This window comes from Stenella coeruleoalba (genome assembly GCF_951394435.1).
Source record: "Stenella coeruleoalba genome assembly, chromosome: 19".
NCBI lineage: Eukaryota > Metazoa > Chordata > Mammalia > Artiodactyla > Delphinidae > Stenella > Stenella coeruleoalba.
The window spans coordinates 32,402,855-32,428,601 of record NC_137165.1 but is presented as its reverse complement, the minus strand read 5'-3'; the positions used below and the strand labels follow the sequence as shown (position 1 = coordinate 32,428,601).

Sequence of the window (25,747 nt, the reverse complement as noted above, 5' to 3'; positions counted from 1 at the left end):
TTATTTAAACCAGGTAAAAGTTAGCTATTATCCCCAAACCAGTAATATTTCTTTGAACATGCAGCTCACATGTATTCTATTGTTCCACAAAATGTGTGTGTGACTGTTCCATCATGAATAGATTCTTTGCATAGTCCAAAATCTGTTAGTTTCACATGACCTACAATGAAAGATTATAGATGGTTATTCTGAGAATTCTATGTGCAATATTTGAATGTATCATACAAGACAATAACCTATCCTTCCATTTTACTTTTTCTGCCTTAAATTTATTTTTTGAGACATCAAGAACTAGCAAGGTTCCATCCATAAATGGGATGCTAAATAACTCTTTAAGGGTAGGGCAAAATTATCTTTGCCGGGACTTCCCTGGTGGCCAGTGGTTAAGAATCCACCTGCCAATGCAGGAGACATGGGTTCAAGCCCTGGTCCGGGAAGATCCCACATGCTGCGGAGCAACTAAGCCCGTGCACCACAACTACTGAGCCTGTGCTCTAGAGCCCACGAGCCACAACTACTGAGCCCGCATGCCACAACTACTGAAGCCCATGTGCCTAGAGCCCATGCTCCGCAACAATAGAAGCCACCGCAATGAGAAGCCCGCGCACCGCAACGAAGGGTAGCCCCCGCTTGCTGCAACTAGAGAAAGACCGTGCGCAGCAACAAACACCCAAAGCAGCCAAACTAAAAAAAATTATCTTTGCCAATGATATAATCTATCTAGTAAAGGTAAAAGAAAGATGAGAAAAAGGTGAAAAACAGCTTGTCTAAGGCTCTAGCTTTACCTATACCAAGAATCCTTTACCATCCTGAGCAAGTAAGTCCTGGGAAAACTTGATGAAGTCTGGATTACGTACACAGACCATAAAAAAGATCTTCTGCGTGTTAAACAAAGGTGTGACACTGTACTTCAAACATATAGCTTTTATCACCATGAACTGTGACCTGACAGTTCTTAAAACAGACTTAGTCACTATAACAAGTTAGCTTATTCTGCCAATGCAGTTTGGAAAAAGAAATGAAATTGCTGTATGGCATGGAACCATCATCTTTGATCCAGAAAATGAAAAACTCATCACCTTGGGGCTTCCCTGGTGGCGCAGTGGTTGAGAGTCCACCTGCCGATGCAGGAGACACGGGTTCGTGTCCCAGTCTGGGAAGATCCCACATGCCGCGGAGCGGCTGGGCCTGTGAGCCATGGCCGCTGAGCCTGCGCGTCCGGAGCTTGTGCTCCGCAACGCAAGAGGCCACAACAGTGAGAGGCCCGTGTAAAAAAAGAAAAAAAAAAAGAAAAAACAAAACAAAACAAAAAAACTCATCACCTTACACAAAGAACATCTCAGTTCATGTTTAGCTTTAATGAACTGTCATTAGCTATCCAGTGGTTCAGCAACCCCAGGGACCCTACTGTTCCAAGTTTATTTTGAGAAAAGAAAAGGCAATGGACTATTAACTCAAATGTAGGTATGTATTTTACTCTGACACAGAAGAAGAAATATGACCTTTATTTTCACAGAGCCACCTGATACACTCAGGTTATGCATCAAAGAAATTAACTAGTCACTTCCCAATTCTATCCCTTGCCTTAGAATTCACAATCAGAATCATTTGTGGCAGTGGGGGCAGAACTGGGAGAGAGAGATACATAGATACCTGTAATGTATGTGGTTAAGTACACTTCTCCAAAAAAAAAAAAAGGGAGGGGAAAAGAAAGGAAAGCAAGAAACCCCCCACTATCTGAAACATTTATTCTGGCATCAGTTGTCCATAAACCATTTTCTGTACAAGAATTTAAAACCATTAACTACCTCTTGCATCATTCGATAGACATCTAAGGATCAGCAGCTGCCACCAGCCCCCAGATACCCGAGTTGGTTGGTTGCTCCTTTGGGATGTGAGTGAATTGCCAAGTCTAGCCAGCCCAGATTACTCTCACATAAGTTGAACTGTCTGTAGCAGCATGCAGTAATGATCAAGGCTCACTTTGCTGTAGCTATAGCTGCACAGAATATTAGTCTGTCTGATTTTTATGTCTGTTGTTGCAGACAGCAAGAATAAACTGATGCCTACTAAATATTTTACCTCCAAAGTTATATCAAATATTTTGGTCCAATTCTAATCTTTTCCTTTTTTATCACATTAATAAAATTTACCATAAAAATATTGCTTCTAATACTTATGCATTTCATCAGTAAAGAAAACTCAATTTATAAAGTTAAGATTCACTTTCCAATTTAAGGAACCAACCAAAATTAGTATTTGGACTGGCTTCTGGCTCACCACACTTTATGTAAGGATTACAAAAGAATGACAAGCTATAAAGAGTAAGGATTAAACTAGAAAAGGTAGTTGTGGCCAGTTATCCTCAATTCTCTTTAATCTCATCAATCATAAGTACAAGTATCATGATGCTATAAGTTCTGAGGGAGCAATGTATAATAACTGACGCATAAATATGGGGCTTTGAAAATGACCACGACCTGTGTGGGAAGATTTTAAGATGATTATTTACTATAGAATTGTTTACAGTATATCTCCACCTTGGTGATTAAGCATGATATTCTCCGGCTTCAGGTCTCTGTAGATGATCCCCTTTTGATGTAAATGCCCCAAAGCCATGGAGATTTCTGCCAAGTAAAAGCTGGAAACAAAAGTGATTTAATAAAATTAAAAAGAGTAATCTACTCAAAGCAGTTTATGTATGGAGCAAAATTCCTTGAAAGAAATAGACATGCACCAAAGACCAAATTAGTGGGAGTGGGGGTGGGTATGGGGAAAAGAGATGGCATAGGATGCTGCCAAAAGGCATGGAGACATTTACGTTTCACTCGTTTAGTGAAACTATAAAATGTTTTATTTCATCATTAGAACATATTGCTAAAATTGCAAAGAAGTCCAGAATATGCCAAACTGTCACTGGTCGTGTTTTGTTCTGTCTATGTAGGAACTAGGCCAATAGTCATTCAGATCAAAGCAAATTTCTCCCACCCACCCCCAATTTTTAAATCCCATAGGAAATAGGAACTTTGTTATTCTCAGAGATCAAGTCTTAGTTTCAAAAATACCTTATAACCTGACCCTTAGAAGCCCACGCATCCCTTACTTAATACAGCTGCATATTTATATACAGCTCACGCCCACAGTATCTGCCCTCCCTCTTGCCAGCCAGCCCACAACTATAAACTGTGTGACACTCAAATTTATCTACCTCAAAAGAATAAAGGGCTGAGTCAACCCTGTCTGGATTCGAAAAGCACAAGGCACTGCAATACTGGCTGCATAACAATGTTGCAATCCTGCAGATTACTCCAGGATGGAGAGGGTGTGTCCTAGAGGACTGAGGCAGTTTCACAGCCAGCAGGACCACAAACACAGCCTCCAACATGGCTCAGAGAGCCTCCTCCAAAAAGGGCACTTCATCCCTAAGGCTCTTAAATGCAGCTTCTGTGTTAGAAAAGGCCTGAAATTAAACAATGGAATGCAGTTTGGTAATTAAGGTAGAAAAAAACATTTAAGTGTTTTCTATTCAATTAATGTGTAGGATAAACTGATTTATTGTTACCCAATACTGTCATCTCACAAAAGGGTGTGTATATTTTTAATTTGAAGCAGATGCCATCTTAAGAAATATGAGGGTAGATCCCATCCTGGCCATTGAATCAATCCACAGATGATATGTGCAGGCTTATCACCTCCCTAAGACTGCACCTTGGGAACTGGAAAGTCTACAAAAAAAGAGGAGATGATTTCTGATACTTTCCATTGCTCCACACATAAAGTTTTACTGGAAAACCACATTCACCCAGGGCCAAGGCAGGCAGCTTACCAATTCAAGGAAAGAAAGCCCCAGTGAGAATGGTTCTGTTAGGAACTGGTGTGAAGAACGTTCCACCCAAAGCCTGGGGGCAAAGGAATGATGTGACCTCCAATGGCTGCCAAGTCCCAAAGCTGCTTCTCCCTCTTAGAGTCCTGAGTGACCAACTGGCTCCAGAACAATTTACTGAATCATCTGGCTGCCCACAGTGGGAACAGGACTTTGCTTTTAATTATATGAATTATTACCTGAATCCATACAACCACAAAAATTTCACTTACCAGGCTGTGTCTTCCATAAATATTCCTTCTCTTTCTAACTGCATAAATAATTCTCCTCCTGTAAAGAAAAGAAAAAGACATTAGAAACAAAGCAATCTTTTTTTTCCAACAATCCATTCTAATGAGAGGGTTTGTGCTTTCCTTTCAGCCATAATTAAAAGACATCAACCCTTTAAAAATAAAAAACAGATCCTACACATTACAGGTTTAAAACTAAGTCCTCAGTATTCCATTTTTAGCAGTGTTCTTATTCTTATGTGAAATATACAAGTTTTGGAATTCTAGGTTTTACATCTATAAACTTCAAAATATTTACAGATTCCAGACCTGCGGTTAAAAAAAAAATCTTGATTAAAGCTTCTCTAACATTTTACTGGCATTTAGAAAAATGTTAGTATGTAATTAAACCATCCTTGCAAATTAGTGAATGCCCATATTCCACATTTTTAGAACTCTTAAACTGCATGAATTTGGCAATGTCCTTGTAAATAGTATGGCACTGTTTGAATATCAAAATAAACAATGAATAAAGTGTGATATCCTACTGAAAAATCTTAGGATCCATGAGTCCACAATGATGTAAATCAGTGAATAGATAAATGGAAAGCTCTTCGTTACAGCAGAATGCCAAATAATAAATGAAGAAGCCATGATGGAGTAAGAAAAATCACTTGGCAATCATCATAGTTAATTGTTTCAGGCAAGAATCAATGGATGCTAAAACTGTATGTGAAAGTTTGATGAAAGATGAGATATTTAAATAATTTCAAAGTATCTCCTCAAGATACTTACTAATTACAAAAGGAAAATTTCACCAGGAAAAAAAAACTGGCAGACATCACCTTATACATATGATCAAAGTTAACGTCAACAGTAATGGAACAAAGATACAAATATCATGTACCTCTTGCTCTGATACACAGAGAAGGATACAATGTCACTTCGATGGTCCTCCCCAAAATGCATAACCTGAATCTAATCCTGAGGAAACACCATATAAGCCCAAACTGATACATTCTACAAAGTAACTAAACTGTACTTTTCAAAAATGTCAAGGTCATGAAAGACAAAGAAAGACTGAGGAACTGTTCCAGATTAAAGGAAACTGAGAGAGATTATTGTATTAATGTTAATTTCCTATTTTGATAATTTTAGTACAGTTATGTAAGATACTGTCTTTAATTTCAGAAAAATATACATTGAAGTATTTAGGGGTAAAGGGAAATCATGTCTGTGACACTCCCTTAAAGAGTTCAGGAAAAAAATTATGAACATATATACACATATGTGTGTGTATATACACATCTATATACACACACGTACATATACAGAGAGGGAGAGAAAGAGAATGATGAAACAAAACAATGTGGTAAAATGATAACACTTGGGGAATCTAGGTGAAGAGTACTTGGGAATTCTTTGTCCTGTTCTTAGAACTTTTTTGCGGAAATCTGAAACTATGTTAAAATAAAGGTACAAGAAAAAAACAACCGTCACAAAAAAGTGACTAAATTCTGCAACTTTCTGTTCTATGTTACAGGCTCTTGTGAAATCTGTTTTTCAGAAAACTCAAGTGTGTTTGCTGGAAATAGATCCCTGTGATCTTGAAATGCTATGGGGTACCACAAATTCCAGGGTAAGCCCTGGAAAAGGTGGGTGATTTCCAATGTAAACTGCAAAATCTATCAATAAGACTACATTAAACAAAAAACTCTTCTGTTTAAAGATGCAATACCAAAAATACTCATTACCTTAAACAACACTCTAAGTTTTCCATGTCAGTTTACAAAAAAATAAATCAGTGGTTTATTTGAATTATACTATCTTACCCAAGTGTAGTCAATTTGATGGTTATCAATTAGCTGTTTGCTCTTTTAATTGATTACAATGGGATTAAGATAAAATATTACAGATGGGGAAAAAGACTTAACCTTTAAAGTTTCCTTCACATTTGTCTGCAAAAAGAAACATTTCGTCACATCTGAATTCCTTATGTCAATGTATTTGTCAATTTTAGGAACTATTTGGTCACATTGGGAAAAAGCATTTTTCTATTGGAAAATAATGTTTTGACCAAGTTTCTGGAGCTAATGCAAATAATTACACCAAGCTGTGTACTGACCGCTGAGATACTCAAGGATGAGGTAGAGTTTTCCACCAGTCTGAAAGGCATAAATTAAATCCACAATGAAGGGATGCTTTACTTCCTCCAGAATATTCCGTTCTGCTTTTGTATGAGCTGTATCTTTAGCATTTCTTACTATCATTGCCTAAAGGAAAAGAGATGATCTATAAGAACAAAGTAGTAGACATTTTTATCCTATAGTAACTGGAAAACCTACTTTGTGCTTTTCTTGCCAACATTAAACTATTAATCATAGTTCCCGCTGGAGACTGAGATGGGGTAATGGAAGACATTCACTTCTTATATACATCTGCACTGTTTGGATTTTTTGTAGTAAACATGTAAATGAAAACCTAAATAATCTGTTTTAATGTAAACAGATCAAATTTATTCATATATTCACTAACTGTTGAATGTCTACTATTTTATAGGCTCTTAACAAGAAAGCAGAACCAACAGAAGGAGTCTCTAGCCCACAGGAGCCCAAAGTCTCAGGGAAGAGAGATGAGTCAATGGAGCTAAGCACAAGGTGCCATGGGAACTACATCTGACCTGGCAAGAAGTCTTCCTGGAGGTGGAGATACCTAAGCTGTATCATAAAAAGTTATTAAGATGAAATGTAGAGGGTATTAAAAAAAAGGCATTCCCAGTGCAGAAGAGGCTTGACAGGACGGGACACGTCTTGAGGATCTAAAAATAGTTCAGTATGGTTAGAAGTGGTTAGGACATGTATTAGGCCTGGACATATAGGAAATGGAAGGTCTGGGCATCTAGGCAAAGGCACTTGAATCTTATTTTAGAGGCAGAGGAGAAATGCTGAGGTAAGGTAAATGAATAACCTTTGGCTTTAAGAAAGACAGTTCTAGTAGCAGTGTGAAGTTTTAGGGAAGAAATGACACCAGTTAGAAGGCTAGTAAACTAAGCAAGAAGTAAAACCTGTAACTAAGAAAATGAAGGTGGGGAAAAAAAGGGTAAAAGTGCATCATTAGCACTCGCTGACTAAGGAGATATGAGAAGAAATGATGATACCATGGTTTCTGTGTAAGTAATGGTGTCATTCAATAACAGGAAATGGAAACAAAGAAAAAAGTTTTGGGAAAATGATGTATTGCTTTAGACACGCTAAGTCTTAAATTCTAAGTTCTTGTACACCTCTAGTAACATGAAAAAGCGTATATACGTGGCCATTAGTTGCAATATTATTTGTAAAAGTGAAACATAAGAAACAACCTAAATGCCCACACATAGGATACTGCATGAAAACCCTGTGTAACAAAACTGTAAAAAGAATGAGGAACACCTCTGAAAGCAAGGTGCAAAAGAGCATATATGGCACAGCAGTAACACAGTATGCTACCTTTTGTGTAACAGTGGAAATAAGAATATATATAATAGGTACATGCTTATATCTGCAATAATGAGCACACCTAAATTAAGCCAAAAGCTAATGATACAGGGAATTCCCTGGCGGTCCAGTGGTTAGGACTCGGCACTATCACTGACAAGGGCCCAGGTCCGATCCCTGGTTGGGGAACTAAGATCCCGCATGCCATGTGGCGTGTCCAAAAAAATAACAATAACATAAAACATCCCAACAAGAAACCTATCTAAAAAAAAAAAAAGCTAATGATAGTGGAAAGGCAGGAAAGGGAATGGGACCTCTGAGTAAAACCTGAAGGGTTTTATCATTCATTTCTTTTCTTACCTAAATCAAATATCATTATTGTGATTATTAAATTCTGAACCATGTTAATGTTTTATACATTTCCAAAATAAAATTAAATCTGGATGGGGGAGGGAAATAAAATTGAATACAACAGAAATACATAAATTTAATTGACTATTACTTTGATAATTTTACCACAAAAGGAAAAAAAAGATATTTAAATAACTTTACATTGAACATTCTTAGTGACATATATGTAAGCATAAAAAAAATTGCCAAAAAATCTTAAACCACACTTAGTAGGTTTATAGCTCCTCATAGTATTGGTATTATAATTCTCAAACTATTATGCACGTATTGTACAACTAAGCAAATGAGTAAATGTACTGATGTTGTTACCAGGCTTTTCTCACTGTGGAAAAACAGAGATGCAAATGTAGGCCGAGGAAAGAAGAACCCTACGGAATTGGACTGAAATTAGGAATATCAATATGTAGCCATGATTTAAAACAAAAACAAAACTTCCTAGCTCTGTGTACTGAAAGAGCCAGGAACAATGAGACTTCAGTAGCAAAAAGTATAGCTTGGCACCCAGATCTTGGTTTCTCTAGCAAAAAAAAACAGGGTTCCATGGAGAATAAAACGGTTCTAAGCCAGGGTCAGGGAAAGTGCAAGGTAAACCTGGAGCACGCTATTATACAGAAAGTAAGGAACTACTCAAAAACTAACAGGGATATGTTAAAAGGACACAGAAGCCATCTTAATGGAGCTCTCTCTAGCAAAACCTGGGAAAATTTGTGGACCAAAATTTGAATAATGAAAGAAATGGGTAACACACTGAAAAAATGTCCATACTAGTTAAAAAAATTAAATTTAAAAAAGCAAGTATGAAAAGCTCTTCTTTACAGAAGAATGACAATATAGAAAAAAATGATAAAAATAGAAAAGTCTCCATTTTATAATCACCAGAGTATTATTTGATTTGGCTAAGAGACAATGGATAATAAAACCATTGGGTGTAGAAGATTATTAGGACAGAATATTAACACAATCTCTAACTTTCATTCCATAGATACTTTTTAATTACAGAGGGAAAAAGGTATTGGTAGAATGGAAAGTTTGGTGGACACCACCTTAACAAAGTGATCAAACTCAGTCTCACCAAATAATGAGACAGACCAACATTATGTGCTTCCTGAGCCCATGCACTGAGAACACAATGCTCCTGTAAAATATTCCTGCAGAAAGCATTTAACCTAAATTTAAAATTTAAGTGTTTTCATGAGGAAACAAAGAACCATATCCAAATTAGGGATACTCTGCAAAACTGGCCCAGAGTCTTCAAAAAATGTCAATGTCGTGAATGACAAAAAAGTAAAGGAAACTAAAGTAAAAGAAACTAAAGACACAGTACTCTACAGTAAAGGAAACTAAAGACACAGGACTACTCAATGCAATGTGTGATCCTTGATTAAATCCTGGATGTTAAAAACAAAACAAAATAGCTATAAAGGAGATTACTGACACAACTGGGGAAGTCTGAGTATGGACGATGTATTAGAAAACAGTATAGTATATCAATGTTAAATTTCCCAAATGTGACAATTACACTGTAGTTATGTATGTAATGCCCTTATTCTTAAGAGATACATACTAAAGAATTTAAGTGCGAAGTGCCATGTCTACAAATAACTTTCAAATTGTATACCAAAAAAATTAAAACTTTGAATATACACACACATACATACTAAGAGAGGAGAAACTGAGGGAGGGGCAGACAAAGAAAATATGGCAAACTTAACAATTGATTATCACTGTACTATTCTTGTAACTCTTTGGGAAGTTTGAAAAATTTCAAAGATGCATTATTTTTTAACTGTTCAGAAGGTTTAAATTTTTTAAATAAATAATTTTGAGAAAGTCTGAGAAGAGGCCAAGAAGAGAAGATGAAGAAATAGTAAAGAAGAATCATAGAAGTCAAGGGAGCGGAGTTTCAAAATGCTGTGGTCAATAGCTTCAATGTAACAGAGAGGTAAATTAAGGATGAGTTAAGTAAAGACCACTGGATTCAGCAATTAGGAGATCACTGGTGATGTAGGGGACAAGCATTTCATCAAAAGAATAGAGTTGTGAAGTCAAAATATAGTGAGTGAAAAAAATAATAAAACATGACTTCTCAAGAAATTCAGCTATGAAAGGCAGAGACTGGAAGCTACCAGAGACCTCGAGTGAAGAAAGGATTTGTTTTCTAAATATGGCAAAGACATGAATATATTTATATAAAGAAAGAAGTTAGGATAGAGGATGGAAAAAAGAGGCAGAAGTGACAAAGACCCTGAACAGGCAGAAAGTGATGGGATCCAAAACATAAAGAGAGTGTTTAGCCTTGGAAAGAAGGAGGAACACATCTCCCACTAAGCCTGGAGAGAGGGAAGTAAAGACAGGTGAAAATGTAGACAATATGGTACTGGGGACAAGGATTAGAACAGGAAGTTGAAGGGAATCAGATCTGACAGCCTCAAATAGAAAGGGAGGCAGTCTGCTAAAAAAGAATAGTGGGACTGATAGTATAGGCTCTAATAGTTGTAGAGAATGGAAGGAGTTGTCTAGGGACATTTGGTGAGTTCTAAGTGTCCACATGAGTTCGGGACTACGAATTTGTCCCAGTAGCCATTTAAAAGTTTCTGTGATTTCTGCCAGTGATGTTCAGTAACTGAGATACAGGAATAAAGGAGCATTAACAAATAAACTGATTAAATTAGAACTTTCCTGAACATAAGGTCAATGGGATAGCAGGTGACTGAAGTGGCAGATCATGTTGATTAGGCTAGATTAGGAATAAACTGAAAGTAGAACGGGGCTAAGAACTTGAAGAAAAAACAGAAAGATCAAAGCACTAAAAGGGCTTAGGGCCAAAGACCAGGCATTGTGGGAATAAATAAGTGAGAATGTTACTGCTCTATTATAGTCCAGTGTTTCAGGGGTGGAGGACACAGCTATGGGGGCTGGTGAAGTGGAATGGAGGTGAATGCTGACGAGTTGGGATCAACAAGAAATTAGAAGGCTAGGCAATTGATTACTTATTTAGTACAAGGACATGGAAGACACCAGGGCAATAAGACTTGGGAGTGGGGGAAAAAAGACTGATAAAAGATAAGAAAGCAGTATAGGCTTAAACCTCAAAGTAGAAAAGGTTTTGACCAGAGTAGAGGAGAAATTGCAAGGCTAAGCTTATCAGTTCTTCCCTTGAATTACACAGTGAGCAGAGCGAGAGGCAGAGACTACATTTGTCTCAAGTGCTAAATCCTAATGTCTAGCAAAATGCCTGGCACACTGGAGAGTCTCAGTTGGTTCAATAAAAGAAGGAATGAAAGAAGTATGACCAATCTGTGAGTTACAAGCCTTTGGCCAAAGGTTCTAAAATTTACAGTGTGAGCTGAACTAATGCCATGGGCAGTAGTATTTTGCTTCCAGAGTACATTTTTGTTGCAACTGGTAGGGTAGAGAGATAGTTGTTGGAAATAGTCTTTTCCTCAACTTTCCACCATGAACAAGTACCCAAATGGGACCATTCTCATAATGAGTAAACAATCCCAGAAGTGCTAAATCCAGACAGATTGTCCAGATGTAAGCAACTCATTTAAGACAAGGGGACATCTGGTTTATTCTGATTTCATCTTTAAGGCTAGAAAGAGGTATATTCTTACCCATACTCAGGTCAAGAGGGTTAGTACTCTGCTTTAAGGATAACAAAATCAAAAGAAGAAACTCAATGGGAGTACACAGTCATCTTACCTAGCGATTTAGAAATTAAAACCTTGGACCTAACCCTAGCAACCTTTTCACTTTCATTATTTTCTGCTGTAAGCTTGTTTTCAGGAACAGCAAGGAAAGAATGAGACAGTGCTCTTTGCTCAAGGAAAGAACCTAGGCAGGCTTGGGGAAAGCAAAAACCAACAGTGGGAAGGAATGGTAACTAAGCAAAAGGAGAGGCAAGCAAGTCAGGTTTTAGATGCCTGGGCACAAAAAGGAAGCCTGACAATTAGAAGTAATTAGGTGTATGGATTTCCCAATATACCACACCCACTCACCATCAGTATTAAAAAAAAAAACCCAACACCCTCTTCTTTCCATTAAAGATACCACCCTCTTCTTTCCATTAAAGATACCAGTGCCAGAAACATACTTCACTTAAGATATAATTATGGGGACTTCCTTGGTGGCACAGTGGTTAAGAATCCACCTGCCAATGCAGGGGACACGGGCTCAAGCCCCGGTCCGGGCAGATCCCACGTGCGGTGGAGCAACTAAGTCCGTGCGTCACAATGACTGAGCCTGCGCTCTAGAGCCCGAGAGCCACAACTACTGAGCTCATGAGCCACAACTACTGAAGCCCACGCACCTAGAGCCCGTGCTCCCTAGCAAGAGAAATCACGGCAATGAGACGCCCACGCACAACGAAGAGCAGCCCCTGCTCGCCACAACTAGAGAAACCCACATGCAGCAACGAAGACCCAACACAGCCAAAAATTAATTAACTAATTTTAAAAAAAGATATAATTATGACTAATTTTTGCTCAGCCCTGATTATCAGGCATGTATAAGCAACATATCAAAAGGAATGGATTATTCTAAGAATCTTGACCAGTACTTCTGTCAACATTTCTAGAATAAGCATTATTATACTGTCTTTAATTTTAGACCTAACATATTTTACAGATAAAAAATCATTAATCTCGGGCTTCCTTGGTGGCGCAGTGGTTGAGAATCTGCCTGCCAATGCAGGGGACACGGGTTCGAGCCCTGGTCCGGGAGGATCCCACATGCCGCGGAGCAACTGGGCCCGTGAGCCACAATTACTGAGCCCGTGTGCCAGAACTACTGACCCTGCATGCCACAACTACTGACGCCCACGCACCCTAGAGCCCATGCTCCGCAACAACAGAAGCCACCATAACGAGAAGCCCGTGGACCGCAGTGAAGAGTAGCCCTCGCTTGCCACAAGTAGAGAAAGCCTGCGTGCAGCAACGAAGACCCAATGCAGCCAAAAAAAAAAAAAAAATTAAATTAAATTAGGAAATCATTTGTACCACTTAAGTAAAAATCAGGAAGAAGATAGGACCAAAATATTACAAACGCTATAATTTTTTTAAAAAGTCATTTTGATTGTCTTTTAATAATAGTTTTCTACTAAGATTTGTTTTAAGACAGTGAGCTCTTTTCAGAAATCAATCCCAAACAAAAAGAACAAGAAACCAAACATACATAATCCATCTTCAGTAAAACTAAGAAACACGTGTAACTCCACATCTCAAAAGGTGAAGACAGAATGGGGATAAAGCAATAGTGCATGACTTAGTATACTGGTGTATGATCAAACCTAAATGCCTGCAAAGAGGCATAACAAAAGAAGTTGAATCCATCTACAGAACCCTAGCAGGGTTCAAAAATTAGAAGCAAAAATAAAAGGAAAGAAAGGAAAAAAACTGGAATTATTAGGGACTGCAGAAGGCAGAAGGTGGAGGACTGAAAACAGGGAGATTATCTGAAAATCTCTATAAGGAACAGATAGACCAACAAGATTCCCATCCCCACACTAACCACCCAGGGAACTACCTCTTAGAGTGATGTAGTGTCCAGAAAAAAAAAAAAGAGTGAAGGATCAGATACAGAGTACAGTGCTAAAGTAAACACGTGACTTCATTACTCAGCCATAAAAAAGAATAAAATAATGCTATTTGCAGCAACATGGATGACCTAGATATTATCATACTAAGCGAAGTAAGTCAGACAGAGAAAGACAAATACCATATGATATCACTTGTATGTGGAATCTAAGAGATGACACAAATAAACTTATCTATGAAACAGAAAAAGACTCACAGACATAGAGAACAGACTTGTGGTTGCCGAGGGGGGCAGTGCGGGAAGGATGATTTGGCAGTTTGGGATTAGCAGATACAAACGAGTATATACAGGATGGATAAACAACAAGGTCCTACTGTATAGCACAGGGAACTCTAATAAATATCCTGTGAGAAACAATAATGGGTGAGAAAGAATATATATATGTGCGACAATCACTGCTGTACAGCAGAAATTAACATAACATTGTAAATCAACTATACTTCAATAAAATTAAAAACAAAACAAACAAACAAAGTGACTTCAGTGAAAATCTGGTGTTGAAAGGTGAGATCTCCATCTCCTCTCTGTCATCCAGCTCCAAAATGCTTTTTCTAGGCAAGAGAATAGAGGATCTTTCTCAGTACCCACTGAACCATACCAGAAGAAAGACCTTCAGACACTGATATTTGGAAGTTCTTAGTCAACTGCCAGCTAATCTCATGACTGCACTACAGAGAAGCCGACACACCTATAACTTCTGATCAGCTTTTCAGAGCTCCACTCTTAAAGGACACCAGCCATCTAAAGAAGGCCTCTGACATGACAAAAAACCACTAAATCAAAGTCAGAGAAAACAGGAACTTAGAAAAGAGACACATGCATGGAACAAAAGAACATTTCAAAGAATTTATAATTAAAACCCTCTGAGGAATAAAAGAATATACTGTACTCACAAAATAGGTTGCTATGAAAAGAAAAAACAAAAAGAGCTTTGGGGAACCACAAATATGATAGCTTAAAAAAAAAAAAATCAGTAAGGGAATTCCCTGGCAGTCCAGTGGTTAAGACTCCGTGCTTGCATTGGCAGGGACCCACGTTCGATCCCTGGTCTGGGAACTCAGATCCCACAAGCTGCATGGCACAGCCAAAAAAAAAAAATCTGTAAAATGATTAGAAAATTAATTTCTAGAAAACTCTCAGAAAGTTAACAAAAAGATAAAGAAATGGACAAACGGAAAGGTAAGAAAAATAGATGATCAGTCTAGGAGGTCCAACATCCAAGTAAATGCAATTCCAAGAAAAGAAACCAATAGGAGGAAATTATCAGAGATAAAAGAAAATTTCCTGGAGCTACAAGACTGAAACTTTCAAGATTGAAAGAGTAAAAATAAATAATAAGAATGAAAGCAAGACACATCACTGCAAAATTTTAGAACATTAAAAATAAAAAGAAAATGTTAAATATCTTAAAGAAAAATAGATCTAAGGATTGGGAATCAGATGGCAAGGGACTCCTGAACAGAAATGCTGAAAGCTAGACGAAAATGGAGCAAAATCCTGTGTGAAAATGATTTTCAACTTCAAAACTGCATCCATACAAACAAGTATAAGAATATAATAAGAAAATTTTCAAATATGCAATATTTCCCCAAAAATTTACCTTGATTCAGTTCCTCAGGAACCCACCAGTAAATGGTCACCAAAGCAAGGGAACGAGACACAAACTAAGAAAAAGGAACATATGGAATCCAGGAACCAAAGATCCAACACTGAAGGAGTCAGGAGGATTCCAAGGATTGTGGTGCAGGGAAAGTCCAGTAATGATAGCTATGCCTAGATAACTATCAGTACAGGTGAGAACAGGAGGACAGAGGTTCCTATAGGATGTCTCTAGGAAAATAAATGGAACTAGTAAATTATCTAATAAGTGTGATCATAGAACCATGGCCCGAAAGGTGTTTTACAGAGTTGATGGAAGGTGTGAGAAGACAATAGTAGATAGAAAGAAAATGAAGCAAGATGAGGATGGGAAAAAGGAAGAAAGGAGTAAAAAAGAATAAAATAGGAAGTCAATGCATAATTCTAAAACTACTGAATTAAGTCATAGCAGAACTTGCTTATTACTTAGAAATACAGAGACCAGAACAAAGGGCTAAAAGAGTTACCTCAGAGGAGAACTGAAACAGCTCTCCTCTCCACCCTCATCAAGCAGAATAAAACAAGAATAACAATAATGAAGTGTATCCCACATTCCAAGAAGACTTATAATTGTGTCAGAAATACATTTTTTGACTGAGAATTTTAGACCAAAATATGGATTTTATAGCAATTAAGAATATAGTTGGGGAGGAGGGGAGAAATCACCTTTTTAAGCACCTTCATGGCAAATATTTTCCCGGTATTTGCTCCTGTTACTTTTCGTACTTGAAAAACCTAGATGAAAATTAAAGTGTGCGTTATTAAAAGCTAAATTATGCTAGTCACAATCCCTTAATTCCTACTTATAAAAACAAACGATATAGCAGTCTGTATTCTTACAAAAACTAGTACCATGAACGACTGTGTACAAAAATGATGAGCTAAGAGATTATATTAAAGATTTAGTAGTGAAAAGTGTTACACAACATGGGACTTTCCTGTCTGTTCTGCTGACATCTGGTGGCAAAGCTGGGCAATGACCATCCTATAACAAGCACTCGGTGTTACTTAAAAAATCCAAGTTTTCATAGAAAAAGCTATAATCAGGTTTCCCAGACACACAGAAATTATAAAATATTTCATAAATTCTCAGGGATGCTTCACATATAACTATTTAATAATAGTTGACAGCAATTACCTATTCCTTAAAATGACTAGCTACAATACATTTTCATGCAACAGCTAAAATGTCTGATTCACAGTGCATGTGTTACACATTCAAGATGATAAGAACATATTAGAATATGTCCTTAAGCCTAAGAATAAACTACAAATGTCATGTTTTGCAAAAATGAACATTACACGATAGCATAAATAGTTCTCAAGCTTAATCCTAACTCTAAAATGCTATCCAAATTCTGTCTTTTGATAGAGAATGGGAAGGTATAAATTTTCTTGGGCAGAACACACAGAGGTGAGGTCTTAAATTAGAAAGCCTCTGGCAAAACTATGAAACTAAGAGGTTCTCTTCATTTTTCTTCTCCCCTCTTATATTCTTCAGCTTCCCTAACTCTATTGCTCCAAATACTGCAAGTCCAAGAAAACTAATTTAGATTAAGGTCTCAGTAACAGATACCAATTTAATGTGCCATGCCTCTTGAAAGTAAGCAGTAGTTTGTTTTTTTAAAGGATACCAATAGATGGTACCATTTAACCAAAGGAAGGAATGAATCCTCTAATAGCAGACTTTGCCTGGCACAGCTGGCTACTTATTTATTCCACAAATATTGACTGAGTGCCTACAATGTGCCGGGCTTTTATGTGAATGGTGGTAGGAAAAGGAGAACTTCTGTATAGCCCTCAAATAATACCAGGTAAGTGATCATATCCTTTGCTGATAGCTAACAAAGATTGAAGAGTAGTGCTGGAATCAGGGTATAAAAATTAAGCCACACAGGACAGACAACAGCTCTCATTTCAAAATACTTCCTACCTTTCCATAGCCCCCTTTACCAAGTACTCGAAGTAGCTCAAAACATTCTGGTCTGATTTTTTCTGGCCCTCTGTTCACACTAGTTTCTGAGATTTCGAATTTCTCACAATGCTCCATGCCACTGGGAAGAAAAGCAAAACCAAAAGTAAATTTGCAAAAAGTTAAACTACCTTTAGCATACTGTTAGAAAGAGAATTATAATCCAATTAAGTAAAAGGAAAAAGGTGCATGATAACAAATATAGTATCCGTGCTCTAAGTAAGCTAATGATTCAATGACATGGTAGGTCAAGATTAGGGTGGCTTGATAACTGCTTATCTGCTTGTTTACAGAACATGCTATTGATTATTTATTTTCATAAGCATCAAGCATCCCCAAACTAAGATAAATTAGAACACGTTTATTAAGCTGACAAAGGGAAAAAAGTCTTCTAGTTATTCAAATTTAGTTCATTCAAAATGTCTATGAGATCAGCTGTTATCCAACTTCATTTGGCAACTTCAGAAAATGAGAGCTTTCTAAAGGTACCCAATTAGTTCAAGTCTTTAGCTAAAAATTCTTGCTAATAAATTATATCCATGCATCTTTCCACATCTGCTTAATTTAAAGACTCCAAAAAGGGAGGCAATTTATCTGTCACTTAAATGCTTTCTCTATGAGTGATCTTCTCAGTCTGCCCACAATCCAAGGTCTTTTACTTGAAGATGGGGTACAAAGCAGACTAAACACCATACTCACCTAATGAAGCTTGCCTAAAATGACATAAAATTGAACAGATCTCTGTTTGGATGATGTATTACAAGCAAAATAAGAAGCATCTGAGGGACTTCCCTGGTGGTCCAGTGGCTAAGACCCGTGCTCCCATTGCAGGGGGCCCGGGTTTGATCCCTGGTCAGGGAACATGCCGCAACTAAGAGTTCGCATGCCGCAACTAAAGATCCCACGTGCCAAAATGAAGATCCCGTGTGCCTCAACTAAGATCCAATGTAGCCAAGTAAATAAATAAATAAGTGTTAAAAAAAAAAAAAAGCATTTGATTTGGGGAGCATTTCTAAAATTTTTATTTTTTCAGTAGGAAAAGGTGGTTCTCTATATTAAACTAATAAAAGTTCCTTAACACACGCAGACTCATATTCAGTATACTCTAAATTTGAATAATCTTTTTCTCAAAATGCATACATGATCTCAAAACCCCAGATATGTTATGATATTCATGCCAAACTCAATAAACCAAGTCTGTATATATGACTAAATATTTAAAAACAGGTTATTGAGATCACATGATGGCTATAAACTACATAAAAGAAAGACAGCACAGTGAAACATTTTCATATAAACTTACAGTTCATATGGTCCGACTCCCCCATGGTCCATGCTTTCATTTAACTGACCCTGAAAAATATGTTAAAGTTTTAAAAATAAATAACCTCATAAACAAGAAATTAAAGAACTTACTGCTTCACCCCATTACTGAAGGACAATGAACGAAATAAACCAGCTTAAAATTCTCTATACTTTAATAACAGGTAAATGTGGTGATGAACAAAATAAGGTGCACAAACAATACTATGGGATTTCACTTTAATGTGATAACTAAGCTACAGATGCTACTCATCAAAGATCTACAAACAAAACCAGGAGATCAGGCTTCCCTGGTGGCACAGTGGTTAAGAATTTGCCTGCCAATGCAGGGGACACGGGTTCTATCTCTGGTCCGGGAAGATCCCACATGCCACGGAGCAACTAAGTCCGTGCGCCACACAACTGAGCCTGCACTCTAGAACCCTAGAGCCACAACTACTGAGCCCGTGTGCCACAACTACTGAAGCCTGTGCACCTAGAGCCTGTGCTCTGCAACAAGAGAAGCCAGCACAATAAGAAGCCCGTGCACGGCAACGAAGAGTAGCCCCTGCTCGCCACAACTAGAGAAAGCCCGCGCAGCAGCAACGAAGACCCAACACAGCTAAAGGTAAAATAAATAAATTTATTTTTTTAAAAAAAAGGTGACTGTTTTCCTTCAAAAATTACATTTATTCAAAATATGTATTTTGTATATTACAAAACTAAAGGTACTACATTCTAAGTATGAGTTAATCAAATGATTTACAAAAAGTGCTATTCTGATATGCTTTTGATAATAAGACTAACATAATGCTATAAACCTTATTTAACTACAGCCTAACTAAGCCTAAAGTAACCACAGCCAGTCCAAGATATTGTAGTGTATGATATGGCTGATCAAAGCAAAACAATTAAGCAACACTCTCATATTGTGAGGAGTCATGCTGGCCAAACATTTATTCTGACCGTAGTATAAATGAGTGCAAAACTTAATTAACCTCTGTACACTAGCAATGAACAATTCAAAAATGAAATTAAGATAACTCCATTCACAGTTGCATCGATAAGAATAAAATACTTAGAAAAAAAATTAACAAAAGAAGTGCAAGCCTTGTATATTTGCTAACTCCAAAACATTGCTGAAAGAAATTTTAAAAGACCTACATAAGTCAAAAGACATTCCATGTTCATGGATCAGAAGACTTAACGTTGTTAAGATGGCAATACTAAATAAATTGGTCTACTGATTCAACTCAATCCTATAAAAATCCCAGGTTCCTTTCTTGCAGAAATTGTCAATCTAATCCTAAAATTCACTCAGAAACACAAGGGGCCCAAAATAGTCTTGAAAAAGGAAAACAAAGTTGGGAGACTGACACATCCTGATTTCAAAATGTACTACAAAGCAACAGCAATTAACACAGTGTGGTACGCGCATAAGGACAGAAATATAGATCAATGAAATAGAACTGAGAGCCCAGAAATAAACCCTTCCATTTACGGTCAACTGATTTTTTACAAAGATGCCAAGAAAATTCAATGGGAGACAGTCTTTCAATAAATGGTGTTGGCACAATCAGATATTCACATGCAAAGATTTACTTTGGACTCCTATCTTCACACCATACATCAAAATGGATCACAGACCTAAATGTAAGAACTAAAACTATAAAATTCTTAGAAGAAATCTAGGAGGGAGTAAATCTTCACAATCTTGGGGTAGGTAATGACTTAAGACACAACACAAAGGGCACAAAAGAGTAATGAAAAAAGTCAATAAAGTGAATTTACTCAAAACTTAAAACTTCTGCACTTCAAAAGATATTACGAAGTGAAAAGAAAATCCACAGAATAAGAACATATAAAGAACTTCTACAACTCAATAATAAAAAAATAAATAACCAAAGTTTTAAAAAATGGGTTAGGATCTGAATAGGCATTTCTGCAAAGATGACATACAAATGGCCAATAGTCACGTGAAAGTATGTTCAACATCATTAGCCATTAGGGAAGGGCAAGCCAAAACTATACTGAGATACCACTTCATATCAACTAGGATAGTTATAATTAAAAAGACAAAAAATAACAAGTTTGGCAAGGATGTAGAGAAATTGGAACCCTCATACACTGCTGGCAGCAACGTAAAATGGTATAACCACTTTGGAAAACAAGTTGGCAGTTTCTTCAAAAATAAAACATGGACTTACCACATGATCCAGCATATCTACTCCTCGGTATCTACCCAAGAGAAATGAAAATACATGTTCCACAAAGACTTAGGCACAAATGTTCATAGAAGCGTTATTCACAATAGCCAAAAAATGGAAACAACTCAAATGAACATCAACTGGTGAAATGATAAATGTGGTTAATCCTAACAAAGTAGGCTCTAAAAAATTAGAAGTTTAAAGTTTTTATTAAAAATTTTAGAATAATTCAAAAAATATTTAAGTGAACTCATCTTTCTTCAAAGATACCAGCACACAGTCAAGACACACAAAGAAAACTGACAGCATTCTTACACAATGGATGTTCAAATGACCCCTCAAAACAAAAGTTTTTTAGTCAGAACTTGCTCACAGTGTAAACAAGTCAGGATGAAGTCTAACACCAAGGATGTATGTTTCATGATTAGACCTAGGCAAATGCAGGGGGCAGTATCAAGGGGAAAAAATTCTTGCAGTTTCAACTTGATACAGTTTCTTCTGTGTGTGGGGAGGGGCAGATAGGGGTGGTTATGGTTAAAGGGGTTTTTTTTGGTTTCTGGTGCTTCATACAATCACCTATGATGGCTTCACTTTAAAGACAAAAGGCTAACTTCTATAAAACTGATACTATGTAATTGTTTGTTTTTAAATATTCGCTTTACTTAATTCTAAATTAAAGACCACAGAGTAGTTAACACTGAACTATGACTTTGAAGCCACCTAGAAAGATAATGACCTGTGGCTGTGTTTCATTTCCGGAGGCAGCCAGGCCTGACTTACCACCTGCATCTGGGCTTGTAAACTACCTACCGTTACCTTCTGGAGCAGAAGCATTTTGAGGCACAATTCTTTTCTACTACTCAATGTTATCTTTAGAAGTCTTATAGCAGAAACATCAAGCTACCATATAGGACATACTGACAATTCTTCGCAGGAAACTTTATTCAGATTTTTTTTCTGCCTTAAGCTTTATGACCCATCCAGTGTTTTTGGTGTGTGCCACTACGATTGACAAAGTAGAATCCTCCTCATCTAAGGTACTATGCAAGATACACTGTTTCAAACTAGCGCATCAGAATGACTATTCACAAAGTTTTAAATTAAAATTGTATATAAATTCAAGTTAATATGCCTTAAGTCCCAATGAAAGAGAGCACATTTTATAAAAACTTAAATAAATTGTTACAGAATGGGTGAAAAATATCCTTAATCCAAACATTCATTAAATCATTTATCTACTTTCCTGGCTGTTCACAGATATTTTCTTATAAAATAAGATTCAGTAATTCAGATACATTGGGAAAAAGGAGTAAACCTGGCCCCAAATCTTGGGCTATTTAAATATACTTAAAGGTAAGTATCTATTAAAATGCAAGATAAGCATTGATAATGAGATATTCACAATCGTGAATATTTGAATACATATTATCTATTGAATACATAGCACTGTTTTTCAAAACACTTTTTGCTCTATAAAACTTTAATATCCCAATCTGAAATTCGTACTACTAGTAAGCCGCTGTGACTATTTCAAATTTTGAATTAGTAGAGTAAAAAATTAAGGATTTTTTGGGTTTCCTTGGTGGCGCAGTGGTTAAGAATCCACCTGCCAATGCAGGGGACATGGGCTCAAGCCCCGGTCCGGGAAGATCCCACATGCCGCAGAGCAACTAAGCCCGTGCGCCACAACTACTGAGCCTGCGCTCTAGAGCCCGCGAGCCACAACTACTGAAGCCCGCGTGCCTACAGCTTGTGCTCCGCAACAAGAGAAGCCACCGCAATGAGAAGCCCGCACTGCAACACAGAGTAGCCCCCGCTCGCCGCAACTAGAGAAAGCCCGTGCCCAGCAACGAAGACCCAACGCAGCCAAAAATAAATAAATAAATTTATTTTTTAAAAAATTAAGGATTTTTTAAGTTGCATTCACAATTATCTATTACTCTTTTAACCTGTGTCTCCACAGAAAGCAGACGTTTCCAACATTTTCATAATCTAATGAAAATCTCTAGAGGAAAACTTTCCCTTAGTTTCAACTCTGTTCCCAAATTATATTATCACCAATGAAACAGAAAAACAAACAAAAAAACCCTTTCACCCATTGTTTTTAATACAGTATTTAAAATGTATTAAATCTCATCTTTTACTCACTAAAGAATTAACTATTCTATGTAAACACATATATTTACTAATACAGATTCACTCAGTGTAACATACCTAAAAAGGTATATATCTCTAAATAGGACCAATGACAAAAAGAAAGGAAACAAACAAACAAACTACAGTTCTAAAAATGCAGCACCTCTAGTATAACTGTATTTATTAAGTCTCTAGGCATAGATGAGGGTAAATTTAAATGATTGGTTCCTTGGCAATGAGTTAACACTGACAAGCTATATTTCCATAAACTAGCTAACTACATAATGTGCCAGGATATTTTGAGAGTACTTTATATACTTTATCGCGTGTAAGCTTCATTTTATGGAGAAGAAAGAAGTGTCAGGGAGATTAAGCAATTTATTCTAGATCACAGTCAGTGAGCATGGCTGGAGGGATCAGAATTCACTCTGACAAACCACAAACAGGTACATTACAAACAAAACTAGTAAATGCAATGAAGAAGCTATGCAATGAAGCTTGCTGAATTGAGTCAAGAAAATACTACCACTAGTTATCTCTGTGGTCTTGGGCAATCATCTCTCTGGCCAATGCCTCAGTTTCCTTACTATAAAATGAAGAAGTGAGGCTACTCCGATATGCACCAATGTTTAAAAAGCTTGGATATAAATTCACAAATAGCCAGAATATTAATTATGTTATTATAAATTCACAGTGGTCAGATCTTCCAAGAATCTAAATTTCTCTCATTTTTCAGAATTTTAAATCTTACTTTAGAGAAACCTGGATGTCACTGAATCTCCTTGAGTGGCCAACCCAATTCCACCTCAATTCTTTTTGCTTGTCCAGCTTGCACCTCTTAGAATAACACACTCAAAAGAAACAGTTCAACTCCAAAAGCATTGCTAAGTAAGATATATTTTGCTGAAGGCTCTTCCTCAAAATCCTCTTTAATTACCTTTGCTCTTTCCCCAAAGCTCCTCTCCCCAGGGTGGTGGCCACATTTCTTTTTCTTTCTTATTCCCAACAATTTCTCTGGCCTCTTCCACACCCGTTCAAAATTCTCAAAATCCTATTTGCTTGTACCCAGCAAAACAAATGTCCAGGAGAGGTCCCAGTTCATAACAGAAATCTTAATATAGTATTTTACTTCCAGCTCCTAATAAAACCATGGTCTGGAAATTCTGTAAGTTCAACTGATGAAGATTTTATAAAATACCCTTCCTATCATTTTCTCCCCTGCTCTGCTCCAAAGCCACTGCTATATGGGGCCAATATAATCGATGAGTATGTTATTTGTAATGAAAGTAATCCTACGTCTGTTTCAAATTGTATTCAGTGTTATCACATGTTCCATTAAGAGGCTAACTGGAAAAAAAAAAAGAGGCTAACTGGAATTCCATATGCAAACATATTAAAAAGTACACATCTCAACACCCACCTTCCGAACTGTCTGATTTTGATTTAGACTCCTTTGATTATGAAAAGGGCAGTATTACTTTAGCCCACTTAGTTTCATGAAGTGTTCAAAATTCTTTATATATAGCATCTCAATCTTTGGTCAACAAGCAGGCAACAACTTACTTGCCAAAGGAGGAAAACAGGGTGAGGAAAAGAAAGGGAAGCCCCTTCTGTAGTTAGAACAAACATCTGACATCAGTCATTAACCCACTACTCATCTAGGCAATGGAATTTAGAATCTAAATTACCGTGAGGTTATCATTGATGGTCATTTACCCAGAATCAGGGATTCAGCATGACAACACCACTTCTGAACGCCAGGTACAATCTGTGATTTTTCAATAAATTTATCTTGAGAAAAGAATCTTGAATAAAGAATAACAAACTACTAAGGCAGCAAAGGTAAAACCAAGCTATGCATTAGGAAAAACAATTCTAAATTTAACACCCTAAATTACAGAAAGAAAAGCCCTCACACCACCATTCACAAGTCTCAGTGCAACCAATTTATTTTTGGCAAGCCAAATCACAGCTGTCAACGCTGGTTTTTTTCCACCCCTAAATTACATCAAGTATTTTGAAAAAATGTAGACATCGTCAACTGGGGTAAAAGTAAGTTACAAATGCCGTGTGTCGTTATAAATGCTTTAAAAAAAAAAAGTCACAAGGAAGGGGGTTTAAAAAAAAAAGCAATCAAACAAACCCTGGAAGATGCGGCAGAGCCCCCTTGCTCCCGAAATAAAACTCCTGGTGGCTGTAACAGCAGCGGCAGCGCTACTCCCGACAGAAGTTTTCAGCTGTCACTTCTAACAGCTGAGCGCTTCCTAGGAGAGAAGCGACAGGCCGAGAGAAGTGGTTGTGGGAGGTCTGAAGATGGAACACTTAGGGGAACCCTTCCACACTTCACCTGCACTTACGGGCCACCCAGCAAGCGCAGTCCCCTCCCCCCAACACTCGCGCCCCGCACACTCAAGTCCAGTAGCTCCAGGAATCGACCACGCGCCCTTCCTCGTTCCCTCCACAAACAGACTGCTCCCGGCTGCACCGGTCTGGGGCTATAAGGGCACAAGCCGCACCTGCAAGCGCCGCAGCAGCCTCGCACCTACGGCCAGGTCCGCACCGCCTGCCCCCCCCCCGCCCCCCCGCTTCTGGCCATGCAGCGCCTCGGCTCCTCCTGCAGACTGCTTGCGCCCCGCTGGGTCTCCGCGCTCTCGGACGCGCCGCGCTTCCAGGGCGCGGGCCGCCGCCCCGGCCCTGTCACCTCGGGCCCCCCGGGACCCCGGGCCTCACCCCCTCCTCCAGCTCATCCTCAGAGCCCGCGTCCTCTGGCTGGTCCAGGTCTATGTCAAACACTCCTGCCATGTCCTCAGCTTCCCTGTCTCGGAAGTCCGGCGCTGGGTAAAAGCCGTCCCGCCTCCGTCGTCGCCTCATGGGCCCGGACCCGCCGCAGCCACCACCGCAGCTGCCGCCATCACCGG

General features: G+C 37.9%; 1 protein-coding gene across 4 annotated transcripts in view; it reads right to left on the bottom strand.

The window, feature by feature from the left end:
• The window catches only part of RPS6KB1 (ribosomal protein S6 kinase B1), a 52,055-nt gene extending 26,308 nt beyond the window's left edge, over positions 1–25,747 (bottom strand). For 2 of the 4 annotated variants that reach the window (XM_079905399.1, XM_079905396.1), the window contains exons 1-8: positions 25,560–25,747; positions 18,488–18,537; positions 17,146–17,266; positions 15,879–15,947; positions 6,218–6,365; positions 4,096–4,153; positions 2,541–2,641; positions 70–160 (exon numbers count right to left, since the gene is read on the bottom strand). In XM_079905399.1, the coding sequence (XP_079761525.1) occupies positions 70–160; positions 2,541–2,641; positions 4,096–4,153; positions 6,218–6,365; positions 15,879–15,947; positions 17,146–17,266; positions 18,488–18,537; positions 25,560–25,700 (779 nt within the window). In that variant the 5' untranslated portion in view covers positions 25,701–25,747. Of the gene's footprint in view, positions 1–69; positions 161–2,540; positions 2,642–4,095; positions 4,154–6,217; positions 6,366–15,878; positions 15,948–17,145; positions 17,267–18,487; positions 18,538–20,693; positions 20,725–24,972; positions 25,151–25,559 lie in introns of those variants that run through there. The other 2 variants (XM_079905397.1, XM_079905398.1) reach the window with 2 other exon arrangements.